The sequence below is a fragment of the Salmo trutta genome, chromosome 38 (assembly GCF_901001165.1).
Source record: "Salmo trutta chromosome 38, fSalTru1.1, whole genome shotgun sequence".
In the NCBI taxonomy this organism is placed as follows: domain Eukaryota; kingdom Metazoa; phylum Chordata; class Actinopteri; order Salmoniformes; family Salmonidae; genus Salmo; species Salmo trutta.
In genome coordinates, this window is record NC_042994.1 from 15664507 (window position 1) to 15679428 (window position 14922).

Below are 14922 nucleotides of genomic sequence, written 5' to 3' on the forward strand. Positions count from 1 at the left end.
ATTTGAATAATGTGGAATCCTGATTGCTATTTAAATATGACAATTGCAATGATGTCAGAACTTAACTGGAAAATAAACAGTCACTGAGATGACACATCAGTGGTTGCCCCTCCAAAAACCACATTCATTCCATTGAGTTACTTCCTTACGGCCTATGTAGGCTATTTACTTGGAGCCGCTTTGAATTATAGCCTGTGATATGGAAGGTTTTTAGGAAAAGTAACAAAAAGACACTTTGTGTGCAATACATGGGTGTAGTAGTACAAAGACCAATGGAGCTAGGATGTTTTTGTAACAACCAATGTAACCATCAACAACAAGCAGTTTTCTCAAGTTGAAGTTATGAGAAACAATATGAATCCACCTCACTGTGACTGATTTCTCAATCAACACCGACAGATGCCCATATATGAGTCTGACTAGACTGGTATACAGTCATTTATACAGTCATTTGGTGTCACAGTGGAAGTGCAGAACATACCAACTACGTATTTAAATATGTCAATTCGGTATGTGTCCGAAGGCTGCATTTACACAGGCAGCCAAATTCATATATTTCTTTCCCCGAATTGGTCTTTTGACCAATCAGATCAGCTCTGAAAAAGATCTGATGTGAAAAGATCTAATGAGATTGGTCAAAAGACCAACTAGAGGAAAAAAATATCAGAATTGGGCTGCCTTAATGTACACCTCTCCAAGTACTTATGTTGACAATACCTGTAAGACCACATTGCAAGTGCAGCTATAGGCCTTCGAATACAGGTCACACACAAACACATTATACACCTTGTAAAATGACATTATAAAGGGTTATACATAATTATAATAAGTTATAAAGAATTATACCTGGGTGCTTTAAGTAAAGTGTTACTGAAAGGAATTCAGTCAAAATAATACATTTCCTGTGCTTGTGCTGTAAAACTGTAATTCACTGATTTGAAAGCAAATTCCTAGTAGGCATCCACTATATGCTTTCACCTATCATGTATCCTTAGATCAGAGCAGATGAGCGAGAGGATGCGAGGAAAGGAAGCCTTTATAGACTATTGAGACGCATCCTAGGACGAAACATAACAGGTTAGTGGGTGATCCACCAGCTGATATTGATCTGTACCAACTGAAGGACTGTGGCCTCACTGATGTGTAACCTGGCCAGGCCTCACCCTTCCAATTCAATTCACTGTGTGTATTATAATAGCACATAACCGGTCATGTAACAGGCAAACAAAGCCACTGGCAAAGCTATCTGAGAGATTGAGGCCAAGCCTCTAAATAACAGCCATCACTGACAATAAAGATTCCTATAACAAAGGTTTCTATGACAGTAAGTACACAAACTACTTTTTGATTCATCAGTGAAACATATAATAACAAAAGCTGTTGAAAAGAGGGGGAATGTAATTGGTGACTGGCCTGGTTCCAGATCATCACTGATTTAGGGACAGTTCGGGAGTTCCCTTCCCTTGAAGGAGCCCCAAACCGTGACAAAAGGCACTTCAGGAACGCATGAGATTAGGGGTGATAATCTGGTTATATAAATGGATTAGATATCCAGAGGTGAATAGAGAATCAACTCCAAAGGGACCTGGTGTTGATTCACAAAGAAAACCCTGGAGGGGACCATCTGGGACCACTTCCTGACTATGATGTCAGCGACTGCTTATTGGGTGGGGGAACCAGCCAATTGACTGATTATTATCTGATAATTGACAATGATGGACAGAACCTTTCATTTATGTTAAGTGATGCTTAATGGCATTGTATGATGTTTCTCTGCTATTATGACATATGATCATTCACAGGCTGGCTTTAGTGATTCCATACTTAAGATTTAGCTAGTTTGTGGATATTAACTAAAGAAAGAATTGCAAATGTTGCTTTTATTGTTTATATATGTATATCTTCAGTTTATCCATGGACAATATTATTTTCACACGCTGGTAGGATATCCGTGTATACTGTATATTAAATCAACTCTTCTATTCTATCAACTGAAAATAAACTGAAACAAAATAAACTGAAATATTCTGAAAACCAAAATTGCCCAAACATGGCCAGGAGGAGAGCTTCCACCCCAAATCCAGCTCCCGAATCCTAACAGCCAGAGTAACATAGAACACCATTGAGCAGTAATACCCTTCAACTATGATGGATCTCTGTCTCCAATCTACTCCGTGGGTAATCCTATGATGGGGGTTTTCAGTCATGTAATAGTCAGGGGGTGTCCTGACCAATCGGGGTCTGCAGGCGCGCGGCCAGGGCTAGGGAGAGGCGTCGTAGCGCCCCCTGGTGCTGGGGGAACTCCTGCTGGACGCGGTGCAGGATGGTGGTCACAGCGTGCAGACGCTCCTCCTGCCGCTGCAACGCAGGCTCCAAGGCTTCGCTGGTGGACAGGGCACTGTAGCGACCCTCACGCACCGCTTGGAGCTGCTTGGCCCGGCCCTGGAGGGAGACCAGACGGGCCAGGTTCTAGAGAGAGAGAGAGAGAGAGAGAGAGAGAGAGAGAGAGAGAGAGAGAGAGAAAGAGGGAGGGAGAAAGGGAGGGAGGATAGAGAGAGAGATTAGGTGTGAGAGAAAGAGAGAGAGCGAGACAGAGAAAGGAAAAGAAGGATGGATAAGGGATTAAAAAAGACATGAGATGAAAAGAGATATTCAAATAGCTATGCACAGTGCGAACCACGTCTCAACTATGGATAACAATACATTGGGCAGGAATAATGTTGAGAGTGAATGGGTGAATGTGTCTACATCGTGTACCCTCTCCTTAGTGTCCTGCAGACATTGGAAGTCTGAGGTGAGGACAGTTCTGGCACTGTGGAGCTCTCCCAGCTGCAGCTGTTTGTCCCGCAGACTGCAGCTCAGACTGGCCTGGCCCTGCTGCAGCTCCCTGAGGACCCCGTCACACTCCTCAGCTTGCTGTTAGGGTGGGGAGACACACACACACACACACACACAACAGACACACATATTAAGCATATACAGTACCAGTCAAAAGTTTGGACACACCTACTCATTCAAGGGTTTTTCTGTATTTTTTATTATTTTCTACATTGTAGAATAATAGTGAAGACATCACAACTATGAAATAACACATATGGAATCAGTTAAGAACAAATTCTTATTTACAAGGACAGCCTACTCCTTACTCCCCAACGGGGATTTGAACCCCGGTCTCCCGCGTGCCCCGCATTCTGTAGTACAGACATGGCCTGCTCTCCCTTATGTAAGGAATTAGGCACTATTCCACGTTTACTACAGTATGTATTGTAGGCTGCACAGTAGCATATATGGAATCATGTAGTAACCAAAAAAGTGTTAAACAAATCAAAATATATTTTATATTCTTCAAAGTAGCCACCCTTTGCCTTGATGACAGCTTTGCACACTCTTGGCATTCTCACAACCAGCTTCACCTGGAATGCTTTCCAACAGTCTTGAAGGAGTTCCCATATATGCTGAGCACTTGTTGGCTGCTTTTCCTTGTGTTTCTTGGCCCAAGCAAGTCTCTTCTTATTATTGGTGTCCTTTAGTAGTGGTTTCTTTGTCATGAAGGCCTGATTCACACAGTCTCCTCTGAACAGCTGGTGTTGAGATGTGTCTGAAACTTGAACTTTGTGAAGCATTTATTTGGGCTGCAATTTCTGAAAATGGTAACTGTAATGAACTTATCCTCTGCAGCAGAGATAACGCTGGGTCTTCCTTTCCTGTGGCGGTCCTCATGAGAGCCAGTTTCATCATAGCGCTTGATGGTTTTTGCAACTGCACTTGAATAAACTTTTATGGATTGACTGACCTTCATGTCTTAAAGTAATGATGGACTGTCGTTTCTCTTTGCTTATTTGAGCTGTTCTTGCCATAATATGGACTTGGTCTTTTACCAAATAGGACTTTATTCTGTATTCCACCCCTACCTTGTCAGAACACAACTGATTGGCTCAAACGCATTAAGAAGGAAAGAAATTCCCCAAATGAACTTTTAACAAGGCACACCTGTTAATTGAAATGCATTCCTGGTGACTACTTCATGAAGCTGGTTGAGAGAATGCCAAGCGTGTGCAAAGCTGTCATCAAGGCAAAGGGTGGCTACTTTGAAGAATCTCAAATATAAAATGTATTTCGATTTGTTTAACACTTTTTTGGTTACTAAATGATTCCATATGTGTTATTTCATAGTTTTGATGTCTTCACTATTATTCTACAATGTAGAAAATAGTAAAAATAAAGAAAAATCATGAATGAGTAGGTGTCCAAACTTTTGACCGGTACTGCACGTACTGTACATACACACAGGAACGCACCCCCACCAACACACCAACTGACCCAACGACCGACACACCCACTTCCACACACCCACACCCCCACCTTCTGTGTGTCCAGTATCTTCCGACGCAGGCCCTGCAGGATGCCGTGGAAGTCGGTGTGAGTGGGCTGCTTGCGGTCGGTGCGTGCCTGGGCCTCACTGCGCATCACAATAGTCTCCCTGCGAGCCACCACTCCCTCCATCTCCCTCAGTAGGCGCTCCTGCTGCTTCATCAGCTGACCGTATCGCACCTGTAGGGACACACCCACATTGATACTTGATTCTTACTCCCAGCACACAGCACTGATTCATTACCCAGTGAAAGCATTGGAGGGGGGGGAAACAGGTGCATGAGTATGTGAGGTGTCCTACCTATTCCACATTTGGTGCGCTAAGGAATCAAATCAAACATGATTTGTATAGTACATTGAAGGCAGCAACACAATGTTGTCGTTTTCTATATGGCGATATAGTGTATCGATCTATAGTAAGTGAAAGATTGTGTGATGTGAGAGTTGCTCTTGGTTTCTCCAGTGTGTGATGTTACCTCCATCCGGTGGATCTCAGCCCTCATGGTGCGGATGTCTCCCTGGCCCACCTCAGAGTCCACAGCCGACCTGGTCTCTCTCACCAGCTGGGTCTTCTTCTCCCACAGCATGATCTGACGCCTCAAACACAAATGCACGCACACAAACAAACATCAATCAAATGTATTTCTAAAGGCATTTTCACACCGGCCGATGTCACAAAGTGCTCCGCAGAAACCCAGCCTAAAACCCCAAGCAGCAAGCAATGCAGATGTAGAAGCATGGGTGAACTAAACAAAAACACACACACATAACACAAACATGTGAAACACACACACACACACACACACACACACACACTTGAATGAGGACAAGATACAGACAGACAGACAGACAGACAGACAGACAGACAGACAGACAGACAGACAGACAGACAGACAGACAGACAGACAGACAGACAGACAGACAGACAGACAGACTACTGTTTGACCCACTCTGACTCCACCAGACTGTTGAACAGCCTGTCCTTCTCCTCCTGGATCCTCTCTAGCTTCATCTGCATCTCAATGGAGTCTCTCTCTGCCTCCTAAACACACAACATTACAGTACACAATGGTGTGGGGGCAATATGTCATATTTAAGTCTATATACAGTATGTCAAGCATACTGCCCTTTGATTTGGTAAAGAACCTTTGATCTGTTGTAATGGCCAGGTATATCTGATTAATGTGGTATTTCGTTTCCTGACACAAGAACAAGCCTGTTGGTCAAAATCTATCATGGAGTATCAGAAATTGCTTTCTGTCTAGACAGAAGTCAGATTTTGTAGTGAAAAAAACAACGTAGTTATTGCGTTTTGCTTTTGTAGGGCAATATAGAATGCAGTGGTTTAAGACTGAAACGGACATATTTGTATGTGTGTGTATTTCACTGAGGGACTGATGAACACCAGAAACAGCCCCCACCATGAACCCCCCCCCCCCCCCCCGTCACCAGTCTGACCTTGAGTCTGTGCAGGAAGTCAGTCTCCATGACGACGTTGCCCTGCTCCAGGGCCTGGTGGAGATGCCTGTTCTCACTCAGCAGGGAGTTGAGCTTCAACATGTCCGCCATCAGCTCCTTCATGTGTCTCTCCAGCTGGGCCTGCTCACGCTGCTCCTGTTGTATCTCACCTGGACGGGAGGCAGCGGAGAGGTGGGGAGTCCATAGGTTAGCGTGTGTTTGTTAGGGTAGGGTCACAAAGACCCCAAAAAGGGTGAAGTGTCTTGAATTTTGTTTCAGACAGGGCGTGTTTGAAATTGCTCAGTTCGTTCACAATGCCTGGAGGAGAAGGATACATGTACTATTTGTGTAGTGGAGCTAGATGGTAGCCGTACTGGCCAGGATTATTGTATGCTGATCATTTGGAAAATGTTATTTTATTCTGTAGTGTCTTGTAAGCCCATGTGGGCTAGGTACCGGTAGGTGTATGACACTAGTGTCCGTAGTGTGAGCAGGGCGGTGCTCCAGGCCCATTTCTCCATGGTCAGTGTATGTGCGCGCCCGTGTGTGTTACCGTACTCTCGGTGCGGACTTTCCTCTGCTGTAGGATGGTGAATTGGGTCTGCAGTGTGAGCAGGGCGGCGCTCCGGGCCTGTTTCTCCTGGGTCAGTCTCACTAGTTCCCCCTGCTGCCGCAGCCAGAGCTGCTGCTGCTCCTTGATCTCTCCTCCCACCCCCTCCAGCTGCTTGGTCAGAGTACTGGCCTGGATCTCCAGCGGGCCCAGGTCCTCGTGCTGTTGACGTACGTAGGGACGTGATCAAGACAACATAGAAAGTCAGGAAAATGTGAATTTTTTTCAAAGCTGAAACATTTCAAATCCATTCTAGCACCAGTCTTATTGTAGAGGATGGTGCTACCATAAAAATAGAATACCATTCTAGATCTGTAGGTGCCACCTATTTTAGATTCAGTACCTATAGTCCTTTATTCTAAGGGAAATAAACCCAAAATGTTCAGTTGGTTACTGGTCAGTGCTTGGTTGTACGTTAACTCTCACCCCAGTGCTGGCGATGAGCTGCTCAATCTTCTTGTTGTAAACGTTGATGGTGGCCTGCTTGCGCTCGATGACGGTGACGCACTTGGCGATCCTGGCCTCGCTGGCGCTGAGCAGTTTGTTGCGGCGGCTCATCTCCGTCTCCAGCGAGGCCAGGGCGCGGGCCAGACCCTCCAGACGCAGGGTGACGTTACTGCTCTCCAGCGTCACCTCCGCCATTTCGTTCTCTAGCCGGGACAGCTGGGTCTCCTGGTAGGGTGAGGAGAGAGAGAGAGAGAGACGCACACACAGAGATTGGTTCGAACACAGAGATACATTGCACTAACAAAGTTTCCTATGTAGCATTGTGGTTGTTGTGGTTTTCAATTGGCTAGCTCAAGTTATATCAATGTTCATATTATATAACAACCAGATGAAACTCCTTCTGTACTGTAATTCTACAAAGTCCCCCATTCTTAACACATCTCCACAATATGATTGACAATACACTGCTAAATAGTTTTTGTAATATTATGAATTACTTGAAAACTTTTTTTAGTTAACTAGGCAAGTAAGGTAAGAACAAATTCTTATTTACAATGACGACCTACCCCGGCCAAACCCTCCCCTAACCTGGACGACGCTGGGCCAATTGTCCACCAACCTATGGGACTCCCGATCACGGCCGGTTGTGATACAGCCCAGGATCGAACCCGGGTCTGTAGTGACGCCTCTAGCACTGCGATGCAGTGCCTTAGATCACGGCGCCACTCAGGATCCCCAAAAAATACGGCGACCAACGCTCACCTTCTCCCTCTTGTGGGCGGCCATCTTGTCGGTGAGGCGTCGGGAGTACTTGGTGGCCTTGTCGTGGGTGAGATGCTCCTGCATCTTGGACATGATGCGGTCCTCCAGCTCCATGCGCTGCACCCACTCCTTCTCCGTCTGCTTCCTCAGGGAGGACACCTCCACCTGGCTCACCCCACACTCCTGGAGAGGGGGAGGAGAGAGGGGAGATGGGAGGGAGCGGGACAGAGGTTAGAAGTGTTTCATCATACTATCATCCACTTACATGAGTCCCGACAACAACAATACAACATTCCAGTCACTTCATATCGAGCGGATATTGCATTCAGAGGAGCCTGCATAGGGAGAGAACTATAGATACACCAAGAACAAATCAACTGTGGACTTGAGAAAAAATATAAGAAACAAATCACAATAAAAGCAAGTCTTTTGACATCACTGAGTTTTTATCCTTGATGATTCATTTCAATGTGTGTATTGTTGATTCCACCTGGTTAAAGCAACTTATACGCATTTCAAATGTGTCTAATAAAACCAATTCATTCACTCACTGTGTTGACGCGTTGCAGTGTCTGCTCGGTCTCCTGCAGGGTCCTCATGTAGATGCTGTACTGGACCTGCAGCGCCTCCTGCTGGCTGTGGCTGTGGGAGATCAGCTTCCTGGAGGTGGCGCTGTCCAGCTGGGTCCGGTTCAGTAGTACTGTCAGCAGCTCATTGCGCTCCCCCTCCCGCGTGACGGACTTCTTGAAGCCTTCGATCTCGGTGTCTAAAGAGCGGACCTGGTGGGTGGCCGTGCTGCATGGGGAGAGGGAGGGAGAGGGAGGGAGAGGGAGACGTGTACATGGTGGGATCACACAGGTGTACAGCATGTCCAGTCTCAAGGAGAACGTTTGACCAGAGCAGACCAGCAGGACTGATGTACAGCAAATACAAATTGTATTGTAAATAGACATTGGACAGTGGCCAATGTACATCTTGCCAAAAGTAGTGCATTATATAGGGAATAGGGTTGCCATTTTAAGTCTATCCAGTGTGTATTCTCTTCCACCGTGGTGTAGGCCTCGTCTCGTCATACCCGCCAGGCTGCTGTTGTACACTGTGTGGTGAGGTGTGTGTGTGTGTGTGTGTGTCACAGGCGGCTGGTGGTATCTTAATTGGGGAGGACGGCTCATAGTAATGGCTGAAACGGTATGAATGGAATGGTCACCAACACATCAACAGACGGTTCCCATGTGTTTGACAACATTCCATTCACTCCATTCCAGCCATTACTATGAGCCGTCCTCCCCTCAGCAGCCGCCTGTGATGTGTGTAGACTCTACACAGTGCTAGGCGTTTACCGGTCCTCACCGTAGAGCCTCCAGCATGGCGGTGTAGGCGTCGTCTCGTCTCCTCATGCCCACCAGGCTGCTGTTCCACTGCTGCAGCAGCTGCTTCCTCTCCATCCCCAAAGAGTCCATCTCCATCTGGGCCTGTATCGAGAGACACACAGGCAAAATGCACACCATTCACCACCCTTCCCCATTCCTTCTGTGTGTACAGCTTTTGTCTCAGCCTAAGCAGTAACACATTTTATTTTAAATACTTGAATCAGGTGTTATACTGATTGGCTGGAGCAAAAGCCTGTACCCGACCTGGAGTGGACAGTAGTGTACCTCAGAGAGGGCCTCCTTGGCTGCCCGGGTCTCCTCAGACTGGGCGATGGTCTGGACTTCATACAGAGCTATCTGCTCCGTCAGACGCTCCATGTGTTTGGTCAACCGCTCCACATACAAGTCCTGAGAGAGAGAGCGGGGGTAGAGAGAACGGTAGAAAGAGAGACATAGGGATGGTAGAGAGAGAGAGAGGGTAGAGAGAGAGAAGGGGGTGGTAGAGAGAGAGAGAAGGGTGGTAGAGAGAGAGGGGGTAGAGACAGAGAGAGGGGGGGGTAGAGAGAACGGTAGAAAGAGAGACATAGGGATGGTAGAGAGAGAGAGGGTAGAGAGAGAGAAGGGTGGTAGAGAGAGAGGGGGTAGAGACAGAGAGAGGGGGGGTAGAGAGAACAGTAGAAAGAGAGACATAGGGATGGTGGAGAGAGAGAGGGTAGAGAGAGAGAGAAGGGGGGTAGAGAGAGAGAGAGAAGGGTGGTAGAGAGAGAGGGGGTAGAGACAGAGAGAGGGGGGGTAGAGAGAGAGAAGGGGTGGTAGAGAGAGAGGGGGTAGAGACAGAGAGAGCGGGGGTAGAGAGAACGGTAGAAAGAGAGACATAGGGATGGTAGAGAGAGAGAGGGTAGAGAGAGAGAAGGGGGTAGAGAGAGAGAGAGAAGGGTGGTAGAGAGAGAGGGGGGTAGAGACAGAGAGAGGGGGTGGTAGAGAGAGAGAGAAGGGTGGTAGAGAGAGAGGGGGTAGAGACAGAGAGAGGGGGGTAGAGAGAACGGTAGAAAGAGAGACATAGGGATGGTGGAGAGAGAGAGGGTAGAGAGAGAGAAGGGGGTGGTAGAGAGAGAGAGAGAGGGGTGGTAGAGAGAGGGGGGGGTAGAGCGAGAGAGAGGGGTGGTTGAGAGAGACAGAGCGGTGGTAGAGAGAGAGAGGGTGGGGGGTAGAGAGAGAGAGGGGTGGTAGAGACAGAGAGAGGGTGGGGGGGTAGAGAGAGAGAGGGGGGTAGAGACAGAGAGAGGGTGGTAGAGAGAGGGGTGGTAGAGACAGAGAGAGGGTGGGGGTAGCGAGAGAGAGGGGTGGTAGAGACAGAGAGAGGGTGGGGGGGAGCGAGAGAGAGGGGTGGTAGAGACAGAGAGAGGGTGGGGGGGGTAGCGAGAGAGAGGGGTGTAGAGGACAGAGAGAGGGTGGGGGGGTAGCGAGAGAGAGGGGTGGTAGAGACAGAGAGAGGGTGGGGGGTAGCGAGAGAGAGGGGTGGTAGAGACAGAGAGAGGGTGGGGGGTAGAGAGAGAGAGGGGTGGTAGAGACAGAGAGAGGGTGGGGGGTAGAGAGAGAGAGGGGTGGTAGAGACAGAGAGAGGGTGGGGGGTAGAGAGAGAGAGGGGTGGGTAGAGAGAGAGAGAGGGTGGGGGGTAGAGAGAGAGAGGGGTGGTAGAGACAGAGAGAGGGTGGGGGGGTGGTAGCGAGAGAGAGGGGTGGTAGAGACAGAGAGAGGGTGGGGGGGTAGCGAGAGAGAGGGGTGGTAGAGACAGAGAGAGGGTGGGGGTAGAGAGAGAGAGGGGTGGTAGAGACAGAGAGAGGGTGGGGGGTAGAGAGAGAGAGGGGTGGTAGAGACAGAGAGAGGGTGGGGGTAGCGAGAGAGAGGGGTGGTAGAGACAGAGAGAGGGTGGGGGGTAGCGAGAGAGAGAGGGGGTAGAGAGAGAGAGAGGGGTAGTAGAGAGAGAGAGGGGAGGTAGAGAGAGAGAGAGGGTCATATAAGGAATCACTGTAATACACTGCCTGAGAAGATTTAGCCACAGTAACAAGAATGATTTGAAATTATATTTCTAGACCCTTAGCAACTGATCCAGGACCAGTTTTGCGGTTTGGCTCAGAACGGTTAACATTAGAACTAACATGCCAATCAGCTGATCTTGAATCAGTTGTAAAAGAACAAAGGCGTGTGTCCTGACCTGTTTGTGTTTCTGCTCCTCTGCCTGGGTCTTCTCAGAGTGGGCCTTGCGCGAGGCGTTCTTCATGACCGTGATGTCAGAGCGCAGGTCGGCGTTAACCTCCTGCATGTAGAACAGACGCAGTGCCAGGTTCTCTACCTCACTCTGCAGCTGGGACACTGAGGAAGGAGGTGATAGACGTAGTTAGGGACAGGAGTTTTTCCTGACTATGTCACCTGACCAGGAAAACCTTTATATCGTTATGCACTATTATAACTAGGCTAGGGTCCTGATTTTTGTCCTTGATTAGGTCAAGAAAAACTCCTGGCCCAAGCCATAGAACAGATATAGGATCTTAATTTGACCTATATTGTCACAGCAAAATAAGCGCATAATGTTGCTTGATCGGTGGTTAAGCTATCAGCTGGCCAAAAGTAGGTTACCTGAAAAGTGCAATACTGTTGGTGTTAGTGTGGGTTTTCAGTGAATTTATGTAAATCACAAAGCTTATCTGCATTTCCTGTGGCGCAGACAACAAAAGAGTGATCAAATGAAGATCCTACATCTGTAACAAAGTGACAACACCCTACGTTCACAGAAACTTGTGCTTTATGACTGTTGATGAGTCAATGTGTCTATGTTTCTTGAACAGTTGTTTAGTATTCATACAATCCTTGTATAGTGTCTGTCCCTATCAAGTCAGTAAGTGGTCTCAGCACAGAATGAAAAAAGACATACTAACTGTGTATCTTTATGGGTCTCACCGTGTGACCTCTGCTTGCCGGCCTGGCTGGCTGTGGTGCGGTACTGGCTTCGGACCCCCTCCAGCTGATCCTGGGCCTGTCTGCGCTGGGCGGCCGCCTGCGCGTTGGTCTCGTGACGGCCCTCCAGACAGGCCTGGAGTCTGGCCAGCTCCTGCTGTATGCCGTACAGTTCCACGCCCAGTTCCTCTCGGTGGTCGCTCTCAGACCTCTCTATGGCCATCTAGGGAGATGGGTGGAGGAGGGGAGGGAAAGAGAGCATAGGTTGGGGTCAGAATTGCATAGGGCAAATGCATTAGAAACGCACTGCAAGGCCTGTGGATGTATTTTTTTAATGTTATAACAATAGTGATTAATCCTTGTAAATCAATTGTTGTCGCTTATAGATCATTTCTAGTTGCAGATTAGCTTATTCTGTGTTTTGAAACGAAAGCACAGGGTCACGTTTCGAGATTGAGCCAAAACAAGTCAATGGCGCCCTCTCCTGGGAAAAGAGTGACTTCAAAAAGGGACCTATAAATGGTATGAATCATACTCTATGTATACTGTAAAGTGGATGTCCATGTTGGTTTGATTGTGTACCATTGTAAAGGATGAAGAGTCTTCGCTTCAGAAGAAGAGAGCTACTGTACCTTCTCGCGCATCTCCATGTTGAGTCTCTCCAGTTGCTTATGGAGGTGGTTCTTCAGTGCAGTCTGGAACCTTTTCATCAGCGGCTGCAGGCAGATAGGAGAAACCACAGTAAGACGTTCACCTGATAAGCACAACGGCGTTTGAACCTTAAGGTATTTCAAACAATGTTAGCAGTGATGTTAAGCGGGAAAACTGCTTTACGTGTTCAGGGTCCAGCACGATTAGCTCATCTTCCTCATCGCCCTCTTCCGCCGCCCTGCGTAGCCCGTCCCCATCGCCGTCAGAGAGGCGGACTGAGAGGTGCAATGAGGGGTGAGGCGGCAAGGGCATCGTTCCGTTATCTGGCACCCCAAAAAAAAATGTTTCATGATTCACTCCTCAACAGATACCGCGCTTGACAAGTCACAGCGCTCGAGTCAATTACAAAGGTGATAGAAATCAGTTAAAAATGTCCACCATTGTTCTATCCCTCCCTCTTATTGAAACCCAGCTGACCTGAGTTGCTGGCGGGGTTGAAGGCTGTGCCTGTACCACTGTTTCCTGACTGTGACACTGGGTAACCAGCCCCAGCCTCAACCTGCTCTCTGTCTGACTGCTCTGCTGATCCACCCTGCATGGACGACAGACAGGAGGACACTCAGGAAGTCACTTTTTGATCCATAAAGTTACAATACAAATAATAAAGTTGTTATATTTAATTATGTGCATTGGACCTAAATTGCCTAAATCATGTCTAAATCGTCTTTTGGGAATCATTTCATGATTTTGAATGATTACAAATAAAACGCAGATGATACAATATCATGAGAGTCACAAATCCTAACTTGAGAAACGTGTGCAAAAAACGTATCCTGTACTGTAGAGTAGAATCTTTCACAAACCTCCTGCACAGGTAGCACAGTAACCCCAGAGTCCTCTGCTGCCTCGTCAGCACCACCTGGCTGTTCATTGTACTTTCCCTCCTCCTGTGGCGTGGTTCCCCTCCTCTCCTCTTCTCCTCCTCCCTCACTTCCTCCACCCTCCATTGGACTCGTTGGGAACCAAGATGGTTGACTCTGTCACCACTACAAGGTTGCCTTTGTGACAACAACATTGGATTTCATTGCAGTCATGTAGGCAGGTAGCCTAGCGGTTAAGAGCTTTGGTGTCAGTAACCGAAAGGTTGCTGGTTTGAATCCCCCCCAGCCGACTAGGTGAAAAATCAGTTGATGTGCCCTTGAGCAAGGCACTTAACCCTAATTGCTCCTGTAAGTCTCTCTGGATAAGAGTGTCTGTCTGCTAAATAATGTCACCTGCTCTTTTAACGCCCTTTCATTGAAAGCCTTACCTGCTTCTTGAGTTAAGGCGTTGACTCTTCAGAACTAAAAGAAAGGTCAGAGAATGAAAATAATGTATTGAAGCAATAATGCAAATTTAAAAGTGAGCTGACAAAGCCTCCTGTCATCACCTGGGAAGACATGACAGAGTAGACACAAATATTTAAATATTCACTAACGTTATGAAGTTGAAGACAATCATTCATTAGGCCCTCATACTGCACCTTTGCTTAAACATGAAATAAGACAGATAGATACCAATGATTGCTATGCCTACGACGCGCATAATGTTTCTCATGGAATGCTGCTTTCCAATTGTCTTGAAGTTAGCGTGCTTATTCGTTAATATGCTATTAACGCTAACGTTAGCTAGATCACCTAACAGCTTAAAATACCAGAATGTTTTAAATGTTCTCGAATGCATAAGTTACTAAACCTTACGGTTGCTTTATCACCTCTTCAGCAACAACAAATAAACCTGTAGATTGTAGTACGAAATTGAATTTGCAAACTAAAAACAGCTAGACTCACCTCTGTTTGTTAGCCCGCCAGGCGTTGCTAGGAAACGATTAACTTCCGTGAAGGGATAAGGGGTAGAGCCTAGTCATTGGATAGTGCCGCCCCTGATGAATATTGAAATTTGTGGACGATTCAAACTTTGCAGTACATGGATTATCAGAGATGGAATTTGAACATTTTAAATATTGATGCATGGCATGCGAGTGTGGCAATTTAAATAACTTCAGTATATGACAAAAAATTGGTTCATTAAAAAAATCTTTATTTCAATCAAGAGCAAATAATTACAAAGCAAGTTGATATTTTATCATTTGTACCACAATACCATTGCAATTCAGTCGTACAAAATCGATAACAGAAAAGAACAAGGCCTGCTAAATCAACATTTGTAAAAAATAAAAAGGCATTATTTTAAAGAACTTCCTTTAGGGAAACTTGGTCTCTCCCAACTAAGAGACCAAGTTTCAGCCAAGCAGTAGAC

The 14922-nt window shown here is 46.9% G+C and overlaps 1 protein-coding gene across 2 annotated transcripts; it reads right to left on the minus strand.

The window, feature by feature from the left end:
- Window positions 1-1865: 1865 nt before the first annotated feature.
- On the minus strand, window positions 1866-14047 carry ccdc40 (coiled-coil domain 40 molecular ruler complex subunit). 2 transcript variants are annotated; one of them, XM_029739637.1, is made up of 19 exons: window positions 13934-14047; window positions 13488-13659; window positions 13102-13216; window positions 12808-12947; window positions 12606-12689; window positions 11977-12196; window positions 11234-11391; window positions 9304-9426; window positions 8999-9120; window positions 8200-8443; window positions 7649-7831; window positions 6866-7111; window positions 6388-6601; window positions 5830-5999; window positions 5322-5413; window positions 4848-4968; window positions 4363-4551; window positions 2758-2916; window positions 1866-2469 (listed from the first exon to the last, which is right to left on the minus strand). In XM_029739637.1, exons 2-19 carry the CDS (start codon window positions 13629-13631, stop codon window positions 2215-2217), a joined length of 2979 nt encoding a protein of 992 aa, XP_029595497.1. In that variant the 5' UTR covers window positions 13632-13659; window positions 13934-14047; the 3' UTR covers window positions 1866-2214. The 2 variants fall into 2 exon arrangements, with proteins under 2 accessions (XP_029595497.1, XP_029595498.1); XM_029739638.1 differs by having other exon boundaries at window positions 13488-13682.
- Between the last annotated feature and the right edge of the window lie 875 nt (window positions 14048-14922).

Coding starts and splice junctions, on each gene's coding strand:
- ccdc40 (XM_029739637.1), bottom strand. CDS start 13,631: ATGGAGGGTGGAGGAAGTGAGGGAGGAGGAGAAGAGGAGAGGAGGGGA. Junction 12,197..12,605: donor ACATGGAGATGCGCGAGAAG/GTACAGTAGCTC, acceptor CCATCTCCCTAG/ATGGCCATAGAGAGGTCTGA. Junction 6,602..6,865: donor AGCTCATCGCCAGCACTGGG/GTGAGAGTTAAC, acceptor GTACGTCAACAG/CACGAGGACCTGGGCCCGCT.